At 36.1% G+C, this 21542-nt stretch overlaps 1 protein-coding gene across 3 annotated transcripts in view; it reads right to left on the reverse strand.

Annotated features, from left to right (window-relative positions):
* Positions 1-21542, reverse strand: part of FARS2 (phenylalanyl-tRNA synthetase 2, mitochondrial) — a 477886-nt gene that overhangs the window by 416821 nt on the left and 39523 nt on the right. For all 3 annotated transcript variants that reach the window (XM_031946905.1, XM_031946906.1, XM_031946904.1), the window contains exon 2: positions 16184-16343. In XM_031946905.1, coding sequence (XP_031802765.1) covers positions 16184-16343 — 160 coding nt within the window. The remainder of the gene's footprint in view (positions 1-16183; positions 16344-21542) is intronic.

A 21542-nucleotide genomic window follows, 5' to 3' on the forward strand; every position in this document is an offset into this window, starting at 1 on the left:
TAAGACAGTCAATGATAAGAAGACTCACATATACCAAAATTTTTGAACTACGACTTTTTGTAGTAGCAAAAAATTGGAAACAGGGTATTAACCAGATGATGATTCAAATCCATGAATGTAACAGAATATTACAATGAGGTAAGAAAACAATTAACAGAAGAATATAGAAGCATGAGAAGTCTTACATGAACTGATACAAAATGAAGCAAGTGGGACCAGAAAAAACATATATATATTGAATATAACAATGAAAAAGAATGGGAGAGGAAGAAATAAAAAAAAATTAAGACATAAAAAATAAAAATATAGATATCAGAAAAATTAATAAAAAATCAATAAAAAAGCAGTAAATAAAAATGACAACAATAAAATGATTTAGAATGAAGTTTGACCCCAGATCAGCATGTACATTGCCTCACATCTCTGTAGGAGTAAAAAACTGCAAATGCAGAATACTGCAAAAGTTTTAAATGCATTGGTTAATTTTGCTGGAGAAGTAGGGGGATTCTCGGCATTTTTCTATTATTATAAGAGATGGTTTCCTAAGAATTCAAGAAGGGATTATATCTAGAAATGTAAATTATGTAGAACCAAAAACGTCTCTCCCCCCATATAAACAGATAGATATTTGTATCTATATCAATATATATGCATATATACACACATACACAAATACAAACATCAACATATGTGGATATATATATATATATATATATATATATATATACATACACACACACACACACACACATATGCATATATATGCATGCATACACAGGAATAAAGAATGAATAGTTCTACCCTTTGATGGCAATGTGTTTCATCATTATGTGGTTTTGTATTCCAAGTATCCATGTGCCCTTGATACCATCTTTATCTGTGGTATTGCATTAGATTCTTCTGTGAGAATAAAGCAATTTTCCTTGATTGTTCCCTCAAATGCAGGACACAGATATGTCTTTAAAAATATAATAAATAAAAATAATTGGCATTTAAATTGTTTTTAACATTTGCAAAATACTTTATATAAACTACCTCCTTTGATCCACACAATTAATCTTCTGAGCTTAATATTACTTATATTATTTACTCCACTTTATAGGTAAGAAAACTGACACAAAATATAGCTAGTTTCATGAGCAAAATTTGAATCTAGGTCTTCCTGATTTCCTGTCCAGTATTCTCCCTACCACATCACGCTGCTTTTCATATTTTCAGCTATGGTTCTATAGACTAAGTCAGATCTTGTATTTTGCTTTTAGATTAATACATAAAGACTCAGAGAAGCAGGAAACAGAAAGGAAATATTGCTCTCCCAAGAATCCAAAATACAAAACTGAAAAGATAAGACCTGTTTTCTCTGGACTAGTTTCCAGAATGCTGACCTGGAAGAAAACATGTAGATTCATTATCTAGCACCAAATGCTATAGGGACAGAGTTCCTTGGCAGAGTTAATCCAGATTTGTGCTTCTTAGTTCTATCAAACACTCCAATAATGCTGAATCATCATAGAAAGGAGTTGTGATGGGGTTGTTACAGCCAAGTATCAGACCCATACAACCCCTTTTTGATTGGAAATATAGTTCCTTTGTGTCATTGATGGGGATGTGGGGTATGGGCAACCACTCTCAAGATCAGCAAGTATTTCCAGCCACATGAGTCTCTTCTGCAGGTGACAGGGAAAAGATAACCAATAGGTACAATAGCAAATCATACTCCTTCATCCTTCCTATTTCAAAGAGCTTCGTTTGAAGGGAAACTACAATTTTCTATTTCCTAACAGGGAAACACCTCCACTTCTTGGCTGATTCATAGAGCAAAGAGTATGACTGAAATAATGTTGCACCAAAGGAAAAGCAGGCTACTGGATGGACAAAATTTTCTAGGTTTCCCTTGATGATTCATTACTCAACTGGCCTCAGGGCAACAGTACTATAGAAGTCTATCATTACAGTTGTAAAAATTACGTCAAATACACACAATAAAAGTGATACCACTAATTCCTATTGAGGGGAAAGAGATTTTATCACAGCACACACAGGGTCGCTCCAGATTTCTTCCTTCTTCTCTTTATTTATCACTGACTTCACTATTCCTAAAGTCTTTGAGTATCTTATTTACTGGATCAAATTTCAAGGCCCCCATGATCTGGATATAGCTAATTTTCTAATTACTTTATTTTTTCCCAATTTTATCACAAATATTTCTATTAACAGGTCATTAGGAAAAACAATCATGGTAGACATCTCTATTCATTCCTCTAATAAGCACCTCTACCTTAAAAAACCATATATATATATATAATCTTTTTCTTGATTCTATCCCTTGGAAATTATTTGAAGGGCCAGAGGAATGCTTGTCAACAGTATAGATCAAATGGATCAAAACCTCCATGCAGATAATTGCAGCTAGGTGGCAAAGCAACTATAATAAGCATCAGACTTAGGGTTAGGACATGATTTCAAATCTAGACTAAGACAATCACACTTAGCTGTGGAACTCTGGAAAAATCAATTAATTTCTGTCTGGTTGAGTTTCTTCATCCATAACATGGAGATAATAATAGTACCTATTATTGCAGGGTTGTTGTAACGATTCAAAAAATATAACATTTGTAAAGTGCTTTAGAAATCTTAAGAGCTAAAGAAGGGAAAGAAACCTGTATGTGCACGAATGTTTGTGGCAGGTCTCTTTGTAGTGGCCAGAAACTGGAAACTGAGTGGATACCATCAACTGGAGAATGGCTGAATAAATTGTGGTATATAAATATTATGGAATATTATTGTTCTGTAAGAAATGACCAGCAGGATGATTTCAGAAAGGCCTGGAGAGACTTACATGAACTGATGCTGAGTGAAATGAGCAGGACCAGGAGATCATTATATACTTCAACAACAGTACTATGTGATGATCAATTCTGATGGACCTAGCCATCTCCAGCAATGAGATGAACCAAATCAGTTCCAACAGAGCAGTAAGGAATTGAACCAGCTACACCCAGGGAAAGAACTCTGGGAAAGGAGTATGAACCACTACATAGAATTCCCAATCCCTCTAATTTTTCCCACCTGCATTTTTGATTTCCTTCACAGGCTAATTGTACACTATTTCAAAGTCAATTCTTTTTGTACAGCAACATAATTGTTTGGACATGTATACATATATTGTATTTAATTTAACTTATACTTTAACATATTTAACATGTACTGGTCATCCTGCCATCTAGGGGAGGGGATGGGGGGATGGAGTGGAAAAATTGTAACAAAAGGTTTTGCAATTGTCAATGCTGTAAAATTACCCATGCGTATAACTTGTAAATAAAAAGCTATTAAAAAAAAAAAAAGAAATCTTAAGAGTACCAAATAAATGATATTTGTTGACTGTTGTTGTTGTTATATCTACCCACATTTTTCAGTAAAGACATTAAAAGTCAGGGCAATTTATTCTTGTTCTTGCTACAACCACACTTGTAAATTAAGTCATTCACAGACATCAACTTTCACAATCCTCAATATGTTCACTGAAATATAGTTGCATTTAATAAATGTATCACTGAAGCTTTGGTGAAGACACAGAAGTTATGATTTTTTATGGACCTTTGGGCCAACACCAGTGATACCTCTAAATTGTTCACAAAAGCTAATTTGGGTTCAACAGGTACATTGTGGTCCCTAGCTTTTCATCCCAAACTACCCAACTGTATATGTCCCTGTATCCTTAATGAGAGGAACCAGCCTTCTCATAGATAATCGTCCTTCATTGTTGGAATCCTTGCAAAGCGATAAGTCAGTTGCTTAATTTAGCATGGTATTTAGTAAATTCTCTAGCTCACTAATTTATTTAAGTACTCATTGGAGTTCACAAGTATGGGAGATTCACTAAGTTAACCCTAGAGAACTTCTAAATTTAGTTCTCTATACCATTAATTTTTAAATTTTTGACAAAGATGCACTGGCTCCGGCAGAAAGGTTTTATAACCCACCAGAAGGGCAGTGTCCAGTGTGAGCAGTTCCACTATCTTTAGATAATTGCCAGGTGATATGGAGAGATCCAGAAAGTGGTGAATGGAAGGGACCAGATAGGTTAACTGCTTGGTTCCAAGAGCTCTTGTTGCTACTCTTTTTCCTCTAGCTCAACTCCGAATGTCTCTAACCAGCACCAAGGTGAAAGTTGGAATGAATCTGTCTTGCCTCCGAGAGAGGGGTTGTGGGCTTCCTCCCAGCCCGACTCCTGGTAATGTTCTGAAGTAACTAACCAGAAGCTAAGAGCTTCTTTATATATGCTCTCCCAAAGGTTGACTCCTTCTCTGAGGGAGGGATTAAGGGAGGTATGAATTTACAAAGTTACAAAGTTAATTTAGTGAATCCCCCATACTTGTGAACTCCAATGAGTACTTAAATGCATTAGTGAGTTAGAGAATTTGCTAAGTACCATGCTAAATTAGGCAACTGACTTATCGCTTTGTAAGGATTCCAACACTTCATATCCACTGAAGCCCGTTTGTGGCCACCTTCTACAACAGGCACTTGATCCTCAGTTTCACAAAGGCTGAGGCCTTTTCAGAAGAGATTCTGGGAGAGATGGCAGCTTGAGGCTTCTTTTCTCCCTCCCCCAGCACGATTCCAGTCAGTAAAGAGGCTTCCATTTATTTAATGTAGATAAGTTGTCAGCTACCTACTCCCTAACTAGATTGTTGTTACTTTTAACAAGTTAAATCAACAAACAGTTAACAAGGGCCCACAGCATTCAAGACATTCTGCTAAGTCCAAAATAAAAGAGTCCCTGCCCTGATGATAGCATATTATAGTGTAAACTGAGTTGGAAGAGATCATTCAAACCTGAGGAGTCAAAGAAAGCTTGGCAAAAAAAGATGACAACAGATTTAAAAGCATTCATTGGCTGTATTCAAACACCCTATTAGAGGCATTTCCATCCTGACAGCTAGATCTGATAGGGATAGAGCCAAAGGCAGTATGGCATACATAACAGACAGGGCACTAGACTTAGAAACACAGAGATGTGGATTCATATTGTACCTCAGACACTAACTACCTGTGAGATCCACAGCAAGTCACTTAACCTCCATGAGTAACCTCAATGTTCTCATTCACAAAGTGAGTGAGATGGACTCCGTAGCCTCTAAGGTTACTTACAGGTATAATTGAAGAATTATCATCTACTGAACTCAAATATCTATAACTGTATAGATAGAGAGACATTCTGATATTCCCAATATGGAAAAAACAAATTACACTACACTATGACACCATTTTGGAAGAATCTTGGAAAAAAGAACATAAAATATGAATTCCCATCCCCATCAAGACCACCCTCTCAACAGACCAGTCTTTAGTTTAGGGCTGGAGGCTGGGGTCAGGACTGAGAGCCTTAAAATGAAACACCTGACAAGAGAACTTCACCTAATCTCTGCACCTGCCTGTGTGAATCCATTCCAAATCCCACAAGGAGAAGAAAACTGACCTTTCTGAAGGACAGGGCTGTAAATTAATTTTAGTGGTTTCACTGATCTGGCAACTTCTAATCTTTTCACACAATCACTAGGGGAAAAAAAAGATAAATCTGTTCCTTTATCCAGGGGAGTGCTGGAGCAGGCTCTTACAACTACAGTTAACTTCTCATGGGGGCATTTATACATCAGTGGTACTACAAATCAGGGATTAATTTACTTTTTTGTCAATTGTATAGCCTTAAGAAAGTGATAAAGAAAATGTGAATAATGCAGATCAAGAGTAAAAGATTATTATGCATTTTGGAGAGCCAATTGTTAAACATTAACCAGGACACCTCTTATGCAGTAAAACTTGTAGGATTTTCTTTTTTAAGAGGAACCAGGGATACTTATATTAGGCATATATACCAACAAAGTCAAAGAGAGAGGAAAGATCCAATATCTGTGAAAACATTTATAGCAGCACTTTCTGTGTTTGCAACAAAATAAGAGCAAAGTAGAGACCTAGCAATTGAGGAGTGGCTAAATAAATTGTGATGCAGAAATTTAACGGAATTCTACTGTAACTTAAAAAGAGAAGATTATTCCATCAAAGATTTTTTTCCCAACTTTGTTCCTGATTTCTGAATTTTAGAAATATGCAATCTCATTCTGGAATTCCCCTCCAAATTTGGGTCTCTTCAATCTGGCATATCTAGCCACCTCTGCAGTATTCTTCACATGGAAAATCCACTCCCTTCTCTCATCGGAGAGTTCCTTTTTTTTTTTTTTTTTTTTTTTTACAAGAGCTCAGACTAGCCTTTATTTCTTTTTTGACTGTCTTGCCCCAGTTCCTGGCTAAGACAAAAAACCAAACAGACCAAAAAAAAAAAAAAACACAAAACCCAAGTCCTTCAACTTGTATGTGGTCTTTCTCATGAATGTAAACAACTTCTCAAGGGCAGGGACTGGGTCTCTTTTTTTTCTTGTGTTTATATCTTGAGGTATTAGTATAGTTCCAGGCACACAGTAATCACTTAATAAATATATGTTTTCTCCCTTCTGGGAAACCTGGCAAAATTAATGTGAACTAATCAAACTGAAGTGAATAGAACAAGAACCAATAATGCAAAACGAAGCATTTAAAGACATCACAATCAACTAATAGGAGTCAATGAATATTTCTTAGGTTTGAGGTACTATGCTAAGTACTAGGGATTCAAAGAGAGGCAAAAGACAATTCTCTTTCTCAATGAGTTCCCAGTTTAATGGAGGCAACAACACCCAAACAGCTCCATACAAACAAGTTACAAGAAAGATAAATTGGAGAAAACCAACAAGAACAATGTCTTACTTTTAAAGGGCTGGCACTTGAAGAAAACCAGAGAAGCCAGGAAGAGAAAATGAAAAGAGAGAATTCCATCATGGGGGACAGCCAGTGAAAATTCCAGGATGTGGAAAATGGAGTGGCTTTTTGTGAGAAACTGCAAGGAAGCCTATTTCATTGAATTACAGCATACAAGGGAACTAAGAAGAAAGGGGTGGTAAGTAATGAAAGGTTTTGAATGCCAAAGGGAGATTTTTACATTTGATCCTAGAAGTGACAAGAGAAGCCCTGGAATTTATTGAATACAATATGGGTGATCATACAGGGTCAATTCTGCACTTTACTAAGATCATTTTGGCAGCTGAGGGAAGGACAGACTGGAGAGGGGAGAGATTTGCAGACCAAATAGCAAGCTTCTAAAATAGTCCAAGTGTGAGGTGATGAAGACCTACACCAGGGAGAAAATGAAACGTTTATCAGAGGCGCTACAAAGGCAAAATTGACAGGTGTTGGTGACAGTCTGGATATGGAGAAGGAAAGAGAGTGAGCAGCTGAAAAAACATCCAGGTCAGGACTCTGGATGACTGGGAGAGGAAGGGGATATCCTTGATAGTAACAGGGGAGGAAGGAGTGAAGGCCTGGTGGGAAACATAAGAAGTCCCATTTTCCACATGTGAAGTTTAAGATGTCTTCCAGACATCCAGGTCAGATAGATGCCAGCAGCGAGGTGAGGAGGGAGACAGAATGGAGGCCCCCGTTATCAAAGCTTTCTCAAAAAAGTTAGCTCCAAAAGGAAGGACAGATGCGTGACAATCACTAGCAAAGATGGATGGATCAAGAGGGGCATGTTCACAGGCAGAAGGAAAGGAGCACGCAGACACAGAGAGATAAGATAAGTGAATGGATAGATGATAAAGGGGGAAACCTGCTGGAGGATGGGATGGGATGAAATCACTTATGCACAGAGAGGGGTTTGTCCTGGCAAGAAGGGCCACATTACATGAGACAGGAATGAATGCAGGGACACTGGAGGAGGCATCTAGGTGATGTGAGATTAGGAAGGAAGTCGAAAAGGAATCTCCTGAGGAACAGTCTCGACTTTTTCAGTGAAATATGAGGCAAGATTCTTAATGATGCAAAGGCAGAGGGGCAAAGATAAGCTAAGGAAAGTCTGAAGAGGGATGAAAAGATCTGGAAAAGCCATAGTGGTGAGTTAATTAGGGAAGTAAAAACATTTCCTTATAGTAGTTAAGGGCCTAATTAAGATAGTGTAACATAAATATGTAGTGGATCCAGTCAATATGGTTTCATTATTTTCTCTAGTTTTGGCAGGAGTTGAGTAAGAGCAGTTAGCAGATGGTGGGAATCACCCAGGACTAAGGCTTGGCAGGGCAAGACTGGCAAAAAAGGGGGAGGGCATGGGAAAAGGATAAAAAGAAAAGGACAGTGTAGAGATGAACTGTTTCATTAACAGGTCTAAAGGAAGAAGAGAACAGAATTTAACCAGTTCAAGGGTGATGAAGGCCTGAGAAAAGCTAAGGAATCAATAAATTGGACATCACAGTGAGGATAAAGAATAAGGTCTGCAATTTCAAAGCAGAAGGATAGGTAAAATAACAATAGATTGTAATCAGAAAGGCAATTTCCTAATATGTAAATATGTTTTGCATGACTTTAGATATAAATGCTATGTTGCTGCAAGGACAGAAAATTTGAAAATCAATTTTTTTCAAATGAATGTTAAAATACAGCATAAAATTCTCTTAAAAGATAAGGCAATAAATATGCATAGGAAGCATTTGTGGATAATAGCAAGATCAAGAGTATACTATAGCTGAGGTAGAGGTATAGGTCATAGAAAATGAGCAATTCAAGGGCCTGGGGAGTAAGAATGTTTAATGGAGTATCAATATATATGTTGAAGTCCCCTAGTATGAGAACAAAAAAAAAAAAAAAAAAAAAAAAAAGGGAGAATATCCTAGTGATGAGTGGGTAATACAGAGACAAGAATTTTGGTTGGGTGGTTGATACAGATTTAGCCAATTTCAAAAGAGGAAAGGTTACTGAGTGATGGTGGTAGAGATGAGGTTGGAGATGGCAATGGGGAGCAAGTAGTAACCTAACCTGCTCACCTCAACCACTGAGTGGAGGGAATGAGTTAAAGAATACTCACTAACAGCAAAGCTTGCTTCCCTCCTCAACATATGCAAGCAGTGGACAATAGCTGTGGAAGAAGTCAGGTGCTATCAGAAGCAGACAATGTGTTCATTTGTTTTGCTTTACATGGATGAAGCTATGATAACACTTTGTAACTGAATCTTTATGAATTATAATCTTGAATTAACAAGAGGAGGCATCTGTACTGTGATTTCCCTGGAGGTCTTTTGGGCTCCAGTGTATTATAGGGATTTTGTAGAGACTGTCTGAATGCCAGTATTGTTGCCTCTTGCTACTATTTCTGAAATTCTCTTCTATTAATGTCCTGGATTTTTTTTTTTTCATTTGAGAAGGTCTTAACCTATAATTTCATCAGTGTAGGGAACTCTTGATATGAAAAAAATCTTCACCTATGCAGGTTGACAACTCCTTTAACTTATCATCTTAGAAAGTTGCCTGGGAAATAGAGATTAAATAATTTGTCTCTGGTCAGACAGAGGTAAAACTCAAACCTATATCTTCCTTACTCTGAGGTTAGACTTTTATCCATTATAATGCAATTCCTTGATCTGAGAAAATTAACTTTGCTTATTCATTTTTTTTCCTTTTCTTTTTTTTTTTTTTTTTAATTTTTATTTAATAGCCTTTTATTTACAGGTTATATGCATGGGTAACTTTACAGCATTAACAATTGCCAAACCTCTTGTTCCAATTTTTCACCTCTTACCCCCCACCCCCTCCCCTAGATGGCAGGATGACCAGTAGATGTTAAATACATTAAAATATAAATTAGATACACAATAAGTATACATGACCAAAACGTTATTTTGCTGTACAAAAAGAATCAGACTTTGAAATATTGTACAATTAGCCTGTGAAGGAAATAAAAAATTCAGGTGGGCAAAAATATGGGGATTGGGAATTCAATGTAATGGTTCTTAGTCATCTCCCAGAGTTCTTTCTCTGGGCGTAGCTGGTTCAGTTCATTACTGCTCCACTGGAAATGATTTGGTTGATCTCGTTGCTGAAGATGGCCAGGTCCATCAGAACTGGTCATCATATAATATTGTTGTTGAAGTATATAATGATCTCCTGGTCCTGCTCATTTCACTCAGCATCAGTTCGTGTAAGTCTCTCCAGGCCTTTCTGAAATCATCCTGTTGGTCATTTCTTACAGAACAATAATATTCCATAATATTCATATACCACAATTTATTCAGCCATTCTCCAACTGATGGGCATCCACTCAGTTTCCAGTTTCTAGCCACTACAAAAAGGGCTGCCACAAACATTCGTGCACATACAGGTCCCTTTCCCTTCTTTATAATCTCTTTGGGATATAAGCCCAATAGTAACACTGCTGGATCAAAGGGTATGCACAGTTTGATAACTTTTTGAGCATAATTCCAAACTACTCTCCAGAATGGTTGGATTCGTTCACAACTCCACCAACAATGTCCACCATCAATGTCCCAGTTTTCCCACATCCCCTCCAACAATCATCATTATTTTTTCCTGTCATCTTATTTGCTTATTCATTTTTAAATTATATATAAATCTATGTACATAGATATGTTATACATACATTTATATAATTTATAGTTTCAATATTTCAAAACAATTTCAGATATTTCGGTAAAATTTCAACATCTTTTTTCTTTAATTATTTTATTAGCTTTCTTTGACTTAAGGAAATAACTAGTTATTATTTTATCTTCATTCTCTCTAACCCCATAATTATACTAGTAAACATAATACAAGTCAGAATATGATAAATGCATATGAAGAATACAAAGTACTAAAAAGTTGGGTGAGAAAAGGATCCCTTCCTAGTTGTGAGTTGGAATTAGCTTGTCAACAGAAGATAGGCAAGAGGATTGATACTGAAGGTGAAGGGAAGAGTAATAAAGATGCTTAATTCTGAAGCCTTTATCCTAGCCTGTCAGCAAAAGATTTGTGAAAATTTATAAAAAGAAAAAAATTTTGAAGTATAACCAAGAAAATTCCAATAGAATAAAAAGTAGTGTTGGAGATTTTTTTTATTTCTTTCTCCTTCTAAAACTACATTTTCTGTTAAAAACAGACTCGAGAAAGGGGTACAACCAAATCACTAACAGAAACAATAAACTACACTCTAAAAAACAGGAGCTTTAATAAAAGGACACAAACTACCACAAGGAAACAAAATGGTGAAATTTTAATTTTGATTTTCAAGTGCAAAGGAATCTATCATAAAAAGACCAAAGTAAAAAGATAAGACAAAGAAGCAAAGAAATAGAACATAAAGGGGTTATTGCACATTTCAAAAACTCTGCAGAGGATATCACCATTCATAACAAGAAAAAAAATAGAATTATTGCTCTGAGATTTGTATTGCGGCTCTCAGGATTCAGAATCTCATGATAAACCTGGGAGTAGAAGGTGGAGAGCTAAGGCAATAGTTAATGTAAGACGGAATGTTCATGGCTTCTCTGAATGGTAACTAAGTCATTCCCATCTCTTGGGAGAAGGAAGGGCAACTTTAGGACCACAGCCTTGCCATAGTCTCAACTATCTAGAAATTGCTTAGTTTGCTGAAGACTCTGAAAGTATTCATAAAGTACATAATCTCTGAGTTCTTTATTTAATTAAAACAAAATTTTTTGTATTATTTTACCAACATCAGTCCTTTTTTTTCCAGTGTAGCTAGTAATTCCAGATCTAAATGGGGCTAACGTACAAAAGAAGGCCAATTTCCTACAGGACCATCAAAAAAAGGTTAAAAAAGAAAAGAAAAGATTTTTAAAATAGAGTTCACAGTTCTGAAATACCTGGGAGAGAAAAAAGACAAGACTCTCACAATCCAAAAGAAACAATGCTCATTCTCAAGAACAGCACAGGTTCTTTGGGGGGTTGTTAATATGCAGTGTGCATGCTATGGAAAGGCTGTGTCTGCACGTGTCTGTTTTCTATAACAGCTGCTAAATGGTCATGGGTTGAGCCAATATTTCCCATCTTGCTTAATATAACCACCATAACACATCTCAGCAGTTGTGCAAAGCATACCAAACAAATCCGCTCACAATTTTACACACTTCTGCACACATTAACAAATAAACATATGAAGGACTAGTTCTTAAGGCAAAAATGGAGAGCTAATGTGCATTTAGGCTTTTGCATAAGTTCTATCAAAATCTGCAACTGGTTGGAGAAGAAAGGTATATTATTTCTGAAAATAAACTTGTAATAAATTTAGTGAATGTGAACAACTGACAATCTCCAAGGAGATGGAATGCGTAACAGAAACTACAGTAGGAACAGAGGAAAGAACACTGGAGCCAAGAGATCCAGATTCAAGCCCTATCTCTGAAAATTAACATCAGTGTGACTTTGGGCAAGCTTAAGCCTTTCTATGGTTTGAGCTGCACATCTGTGAAATGGAAATAAAGCTATTTGTATTACTTACCTCATAGGACAGACAGAATGGAATATGCTCTATAAAAAAGGAAAGCATTCTGACTGCACTACATAAAAGTTCTGTTGACTCTGTCACCTGAAAAAAGGAGTCTATTTTTGAAAAAGTAGCAGGCTTGTCTACTATCACCAGAGCATGAATTTGAAAAGCAATAAGGTAGAGCAGAAAGAACTTAGGACCAGAAGTAAAGCATACTGGAATCTAGCACCAACTCTAACTAGCACCAACACCAATCCATGTGTATATGGAATATATAATGTTTGAGCAGATGCATGTGTGTGTTTGTGTATGTGTCCCTTCCACATCACAGCTTACCCTGACACAGTTTGGATATATCATGTGTTGGTATAAGAAATTAAATCAGAATTGGGGGGAGAGTTTTGTAGAAGCTACAGAGGACATGTAAAGGCCAGCAGTCACAGAGCCCATGACAAAATACTCAAATGTTATAATAAAGTATTGTAAACATCCCACAAAAGAAAAAGAAAAAAATTCAGACGACTTCTCTAGTATAGAGAGCCAAAAAAAAAATCACACTTAATCCCTGTGATAATTCTATATGTGTGTATGTGTATATTTTATATATGTGTGTGTGTGTGTGTGTGTGTGTATGGTATGCAAGTGTGTGTGTTTTATGTATATATTTTCCTGAAATAAGGATGAAACAAATGTATCATTCATTTGGAATTTAAGAATCTCTTCTGCTTTGAGCAAGGCTACTCTGTCAGGGAACTATCACAGCCATAACCCCCTTAATAAGGAAAATCACTTTTGTTAAAGATATTAAAATTTTCACTTGATCCTGAGGGTTTAAAATCTGTATGAATAATTAGAATAAAAAGCACAAGACAAATTATATATGACAAAATTTATACCACTGAGGTTCCAAGTGAAGCACCTTTCTTTAATCTATAGAGTGCCAATTACATTCTTGGTCCTTGAAAAATATTTGATGATAGTTGTCCTGAATCTAGGATAGATGTATCCTCAATACCAGTATTATTAAACTCAAAACAGAAAGCAGAGTCACTAAATAGTACCTACAAATTCCTAAAAGCAGTTTCTATGAGTCAATATTAGCTTTAAAAAATTAACATAATTGATGTTCTATTATTGTGAGTTTTTTTTTTATTTAGTTTGCTAAATTTTCCCACTTATACTTTAATCTGGTTCCGGCAGCACTAAAGAGTATTGCAGCACACTGTGTATTTGACAGAGTCCAGATCATGCTACTTCTCAAATAAAATATAGCTGTTCTATTGTAGGTGCTTTGCTAACTCCTTCTAAACCCACTCTCTTCCTTTTCATTCCACTTCCCATTTTCATCTCATTTATTCATTATCAAGCATTTATTAAACTCCTAATTATGCCTATTATGCCTTTTCATTGTTTTAAATCATTTTTATTTTTAATCATGATTTCCTTTTTTCCACTTCTAATTGTTTGTACCACTTTCCTTTCCCCTTCTTCCTTACGTTTTAATTTTTGACTGTTGTCCTCCCTTTTTCTTTGAATCTTTCTCATTTTTTCCTTTGCATATCCCGTTTATTTAGCCTCTCTGAAGTACTCACCCCATATATTCTCCTTTTTTTCTTCTTATACCCTCATCCTATTTTCCAAAATTTTATGTTGTTTTTATTTCCTACATAACTACAGGACTATTTTAATGAAAAAAGCACAAGATGTAGAATCAAAAGAGATCTGATTTGAATTACCACATCCAACTCTTATCCATTGTATAACCCTGGGCAAATCAGTTAGCTTTTCAAGCCCTTTCTCCTCTTCAGCAAAACAAAAATGAGATAATGTACAAGCAGTGTTTTGCAAGATTTACATAACAATATAAATGTCAACTACTCACTTGAGGTCTTAAAAAAAATGTCTCCATGGAAGACACTTCCCACCCCATTCATCAGAGTATACACCTTTAATTTTTCTCCTGTAGTGGAAATACATTTGCTCTTATTCATCCATCCACTCATCCATACTTTCTCAGATAATCACATTGTGACCAACGACTACAACAATAGACCAAAGTCAGTGATACATATACTGCCACAGAATGGAGAAAAATTCATATTCTTTTGGGGGATAGAACCACCATCCTTGGTTTCATTTGGTACCAAAATTCTATCTGTCCTAACTAAACCACCACAGTAAACTAAATCTTTCAACAAACTAGATAATCAGTGAAAATATTAAGAGACATTTTTTTAAAAGAACTTCCTAAGGAATCGTATTAAATGTGAATGTTAGCAGGGAACAGGTAAAGAAAGGGGGATGTTTGTTCTTTGCTTGTCATATGCAATAAAGCAAGCTGAATCAGAGCTCTAGCAGGAATTCCACTTTTTCTCCTTTCCTCTTGCAGCAATGCAATATAGAGATTTTTGCCCAAAGCTATTAGCCTCTGGCAAAGCCTGAAGTCTCTCTGTCCACTGGACTCTGCCCAGTCTTCTCAGCTCACAAACCAACTCTGTGATATTCCAACAGAATGTTAGGAACAATTCTTATGAATGCTATCTTCTGTGCCTTCTATTATCTATTACATTTATTTATGAACCCCTCAATTTAAGAACACTGACAAATTCCAGTTTTTCCAAAGAATGGTGAAGTGTCTGAAAATCACATCCTTCTAAAAGAATTAAAGATATTCAGCCTGAAAAAAAGATTTATGGAAATACATCATTTTCTTAAAAGCTTTAAAGAGCTAATCAATGGAAGAGGGACTAGATTTATTCCATGTGATTCAGGAGGGAAAATTTAAAAGCAATGAACAAGTGTTTCTGGAAGACAGGTTTTATCTCAATAAAGAATATTCTGAGGTGTTAAGCTATTCAAAAATAGCCTATCTTGAAAAATAATTGAGTCCTCCATCATAAATATATATATATATAATTCAAATACAAGCTGTATTTGTAATGGAATAGTATTTGTAATGGAATTACAAAGATTCCTGCATTATATAAGAAGTTGGAAGCCTGTAAACAATTAAGGTTCCAGATTCCTATAAAGAAGTTCTAGTGAAGGGAAGAGCTCCAGGATTCATTTTCAAAATTCATTTAGAGTAAATAAAAGGGTTATCTGCGATGGGTTTGAAATATTTCATAACACACTAACTCATTTGTTTAGGATCTGAATTATAAGATTATCCACTGAGAATTAGTGATAATCCAATATATAATAATAATATAATAAGATAATCCAAATACAAAATTTTAAAGATGAGATCCTAAGAAACTAAAGTATGGTTTACTGTAGTGTGAGGTAGAAAGGAGCAAAGCTAAGATTTATTCTCAGCTCCCATGACTTGAAATCCAGACCACTTTCACTGCACCATTCAATGACCCTCCCATAAATCTTGAAATAGTGCCCAAACAATTAGTCCCAATTCTTCCCAGGAACCCACCTGAATAGGAATATTTTTCAATATGCCCAATACGACCCAATGACATTCTTGACACCCACCACTAATAATTTTTCCCTATATGTAATCTACAAATTCCTTCACAAATAATGGCTTTAACTCTTATTTTACTCTCATCTTGTTCTACCCTCCTCAATCACAGACAGTGGCTCAATATGTGCCTCTGTACAGTTTCTTTTCAAATCCCACTCTTCTTTATGCAGAGCCAATAAAGAGACTCATAAACATCTTCATTTCATAAAATTTGGGCACTGTGCTGGATCTTTGACCAAATAAGCTAAGATTGACTAATCTTGATGTTTCTAGAGACCTGATAGCCGGAAAGCCATATAATCCCAAATCCCCAAAGACAAAAGCATCTAAACACCTACCCTCTCCAAAAAGATGTATTATAAGCTTGGTAAGGGTTTGCTTAAGGTCGAACTCCACCAGTTTCACAGCTTCCAAGGTGTGGGTCTCTTGCTTATGGGAAGAGCGGCTACTGTGTTCAAAGAGCTGGAGGGGTTCTCCATCTTTTATATCACCAAACAGCTGTAAGCCAAAGAAAATAGTTCGAGTTATTTTAAGTAAATAAATAGCAAAAATGTCCTATCAGGTTCTGGAAAGCACCGTGGGAAATTGATCATGGAATAGCATTCACCAAGTGAAAGGGAAATCCATCATCTTCCTGATCAGTAAATGAACTGGAGTCAAAATGGTGTGCATAACCAGCTTTATTACCTGTTTTCTGAGTGTGCAAAGCCCAGCAGCCATTCATGTTGTTAAGTCTGCTTTCTATTTAAGACCATCTTCCCAAGGGAAGGATTTCTGAGACTACTCTCAGGCCTGGCCCAGGAGTTCCAATCCCTTGACTCCCACCACAAGCCAATGTTGGGCTGTCTGTATTCATTCTCAGGGCGTGCCAGTCAGCTGGACTGAAGTGAAGGTGAGCTGTACCTTCTCCCTTTCTCCTCTGAAGCCACCTAGATCCATTGGCAAGATCCACTTGAGAACGACCAGAGATGACCCTGGATGCAATGGGAATCCTTTGCCTTTTTAAGCTAAGGTCTGTGTTGTAACATTGGAGACACTCAACTGGGCTAGCCCACCAGAGGTTACTATTCCCAAACTCAAAAATTTGTCAGCCACTCATCCATTGTTGGTAGAGTTGTGAACTGATCAGCCATTCTGGGGAGCAGAAAGGAACTATGTCCAAAAGACTATCAAACTGCATACCCTTTGATACAGCAGTGTTTCTACTGGGCCTGTATCCCAAAGAGATCATAAAGGAGGGAAAGGCACCCACATGTGCAAAAATGTTTGTGGCAGCCCTCTTTGTAGTGGCAAGAAACTGAGTGGATGATATCCCCATCAATTGGAGAATGACTGAATAAGTTACGGTATATGAATGCTATGGAATATTATTCTGTAAGAAATGACCAGCAGAATGATTTCAGAAAGGCCTGGAGAGACTTACATGAACTGATGCTGAGTGAAATGAGCAGGACCAGGAGATCATTGTACACAGCAACAACAAGATTGTACTACAATCAATTATGATAAAAATGACTCTTTCCAACAATGAGATGACTGATCCCAGTTCTAATGACCTTGTGATGTAGAGAGCCATCTGTACCCAGAGAGAGGACTGTGGGGACAGAGTGTGGATCACAACATAGCATTTTCATTATTTTTGTTGTTGTTTGCTTGCATTTTATTTTCTTTTCTCATTTTTTCCAGTTTGATTTGATTTTACTTATGCAGCAAGATAATTGTATAAATATGTATGCATATATTGGATTTAACATATTTCTAGCATGTTTAACGTATATTGGATTACTTGCCATCTAGGGGAGAGGGGGAAATTGGAACACAAAGTTTTGCAAGAATTAATGTCAAAGAATTATCCATATATATGTTTTGAAAAATAAAAAGCTTTAATTAAAAAAAAAATCTGTATGTCTTTCTCTTTGGTAGATGGGATTATAAGTAAAGGCTCACCACCCTGGCTCACATTAGCCATTTTGTAAAGTGTTGACAGATTTAGAAGCCATGCCCCCCCCCCTTTTTTTTTTACTAACTTTTTATTGACAGAACCCATGCCAGGGTAATTTTTCACAACATTATCCCTTGCACTCACTTCTGTTCCGATTTTTCCCCTCCCTCCCTCCACCCCTTCCCCCAGATGGCAAGCAGTCCTATACATGTTAAATAGGTCACAGTATATCCTAGATACAATATATGCGTGCAGAACCAAACAGTTCTCTTGTTGCTCAGGGAGAATTGGATTTAGAAGGTATAAATAACCCGGGAAGAAGACCAAAAATGCAAACAGTTTACATTCATTTCCCAGTGTTCTTTCTTTGGGTGTAGCTGCTTCTGTCCATTCTTGATCAATTGAAACTGAGTTAGATCTTCTCTTTGTGAAGAAATCCACTTCCATCAGAATACATCCTCATACAGTATCGTTGTTGAGGAATATAATGATTTCCTGGTTCTGCTCATTTCGCTCAGCATCAGTTCATGTAAGTCTCTGTATTCATCCTGCTGGTCATTTCTTACAGAACAATATTATTCCAAAACATTCATATACCACAATTTACTCAACCATTCTCCAATTGATGGGCATCCATTCATTTTCCAGCTTCTAGCCACTACAAACAGGGCTGCCACAAACATTCTTGCACATGTGGGTCCCTTTCCCTTCTTTAGTATCTCTTTGGGATATAAGCCCAGTAGAGACACTGCTGGATGAAAGGGTATGCACAGTTTGATAACTTTTTGAGCATAGTTCCAAATTGCTCTCCAGAATGATTGGATGTACTCACAATTCCACCAACAATGTATCAGTGTCCCTGTTTTCCCACATCCCCTCCAACATTCCACATTATCATTCCTTGTCATTCTAGCCAATCTGACAGGTGTGTAGTAGTATCTCAGAGTTGTCTTAATTTACATTTCTCTGATCAATAGTGATTTGAAGCCATGCCTCTTACTTTTGATTCCCTCACCTATAGTTAAAAAAAAAAAAATCATTATAACTACTATATAACCATTATATAGCACTTTAAGATTTTCTAAATACGTTACATATATTAATTGATTCTCATGACAACCCTGGGAAATAAGTACTATTATTATCCCCACTTAACAATTGAAGAAATAGGGGCAGATTGCAGCCAAATGGATCGCAACCACTGAATGAAGCTGGATTTGAACACAGGTCTTTGTAGCTTCAAGTTCAATCTATTCATTGTAACACCTATCTGATATTGGTCTACTTTTTTGGTCTGTAAGATACACTGAAATCTTTCTTCCACTTCTAGAAGGTACAGCAAATAGAGCCTATGTGAGCATTTTTTTTAATCCAGCGAAATAAAATGCTCCATTTTGATTGTCCAGCAATAGATAAAAAAATAGATGAGATCATAAATACATGGCATAAACATAAAATAATGGGATTGTTACTATAATACCTATACTAGTATTTGAAAAAAATCAATTCAACTGGATATTGCCAATAAGCCAGTGAATCAGAAAAACAGATTTTATTACCCTCTGAGTGTGATATGCCTGCCCAATGTGTTTAATTCACAATTCACCAAGTAATATCTATACGTTACATGAAATAAAGAAAAAAAAAAAAGAAAAAAGATGGCTGCATATTGAAGAACAACTTGTTACACAAGGAAATAAAGTATGCTTGTTAAAGAAAATGTCTATCATTAGCTACAGGAGATAGTCAAGGGATATGTCCTTGTTAGTTCACTAAATCAAAGAGAGTTATCTGTCAGGCTAGATAAGGAAGAGGTACATTCTAGAAATCCTTCTTTGTCTGTCTGTCTCTCTCTCTCTCTCTCTCTCTCTTAAAGCAATTAGGTCTTTTGTATCAATTAGGGGAGCAAAAAAAAAAAAAAAAAAAAAAAAAAAAAGACACTTGAAGGGAACCAGTTATTGCAGTTGGTCTACAGTTGATCCAGGGGTTATACAGAACAAAATGAAAAAAAATGGAGCTAGTTATATTCTCCAAAAAAAAAATTCACTTTAAGTAAAAGTTGTCAGAAATTCTGATGACACCAGAAACTGCACAACCAAATTAGTGTTCCTTCTGTCAAAAGAGTCACTTTGAGAGGCCACACAAATTCTGACATAGTTTTGGAACTCCTCTTGGGAATTATCTTCAGAGTCACATGGTGACCCACCCATCTCATTACTTTTCAGTCACATCATGTTTCTGACTATAAATATTAAAATGTAAATCAGTCACCCATCTTTAGGCACTAAACATGTTTCCAAATGGTTTTTGTTGGGCTAAAAAAAAAAAAAAAAAGTCATTGAGGATCATGAACTAATTCCATAAAATTAAAAAAAAAAAAAAAAAAAAAAGATTTACCGAAGTCTGGTACGTGATGATGGCATCATAGAGATATGTGTATGACTTTCCAATGTACATAAAATAAAGGTGACTTGAATGTAAAAGCTGTGGTATGGCTGTCAAAATATTCTGTTTCCCAGTATCTTTTATGGTTCAATCTCTTATCAAAAGATATTATTTGACTTTAAAGCTTCAAATGAATACTGTTATTCTCTAAAAGATACATTTTGGTTTTGCACAACATGTTAATTCAATGTACAATCTTAGTGCATTGGCAGAAGAGTAGCTGGGGCAGCTAGGTGGCACAGTGAATAGAAGGCCAGGTTTGAAGTCAGGAAGACTCATCTCCCTGATTTCAAATATAGTCTTCTACATTCAGCTAGCTGTGTGACCCAGGGCAAGTAACTCTATATAACAGTTTATGTTAGTTTTCTTGAAACTAATCCTAGAAGATAAGCTGGAGAGGGAAATGGCTAACTACTCCATTATCTTTGCCAAGAGAATACTAAATGTGGTCACAAAGAGTAAGAAAGGACTGAAATGAATGAACAACCTCAATAATCTAAATCTAATTTAGTCCCCAGTAATCTAAAATAATAATAATAACAACAGTATACTACTGTGAGGGATAGAAATCCTATCCAAAAATGATTACTCAGAGACCTCTCAAAGTAAAAAGCAGAAAAGATGTTTATTTAATTAATTCTCATGAGAATGAGCAGTTCTACTGCGAGGAGGGAAAAGAGAGCTCACGGTAGAAGGGCTAAAGAAGGGGATAAGGTATACAGTCTTTATAGGGTCTTTTAGATTACATCATGTGTTTGAGGAACATTAAGAGGTAGGTGCCCCCCCCCCTTTTTTTATTGGATGTTATTCATACCAAAAACAGCAGACTCCTAGTTCCGGGAGGAACCACACATCAAGCAACCATTTGTTTAAACATCAATGGTTTGAACAGCAATAAACGCTATCATTCTAGGTTGGATACATCCTTTGAAATTCTTCACTTATCTTTACTGCAGGAAGCTGCTGGAAGTTCTTCAATTACACACACACACACACACACACACACACACACACACACTACTTTATCATGGAGTTCAGATTTGGACCTCAAAACAATCTTTTTTTTTCCCCCTCCTGAGAGGGAAGTACATAAGAAGAGAGAAATATTCATTGCCACTCTCTCCTTATTGTATGAAAATAACAGGCATAATGACTATAAGGCATATCCCTATCTATGCTATCTCTCTATAAGCTTAGTACAAAGGTTAAAGCTTTTAAACTAGAAAAAAAGATTAGAGCTCATTAGAGTAGAAAGGTCTAGTTTTACCTAGGAAAAAGCACAACAAAAAAAGGAAAAAAAAAAAATGGTA

The sequence above is a fragment of the Sarcophilus harrisii genome, chromosome 1, assembly GCF_902635505.1.
Source record: "Sarcophilus harrisii chromosome 1, mSarHar1.11, whole genome shotgun sequence".
Lineage (NCBI taxonomy): Eukaryota > Metazoa > Chordata > Mammalia > Dasyuromorphia > Dasyuridae > Sarcophilus > Sarcophilus harrisii.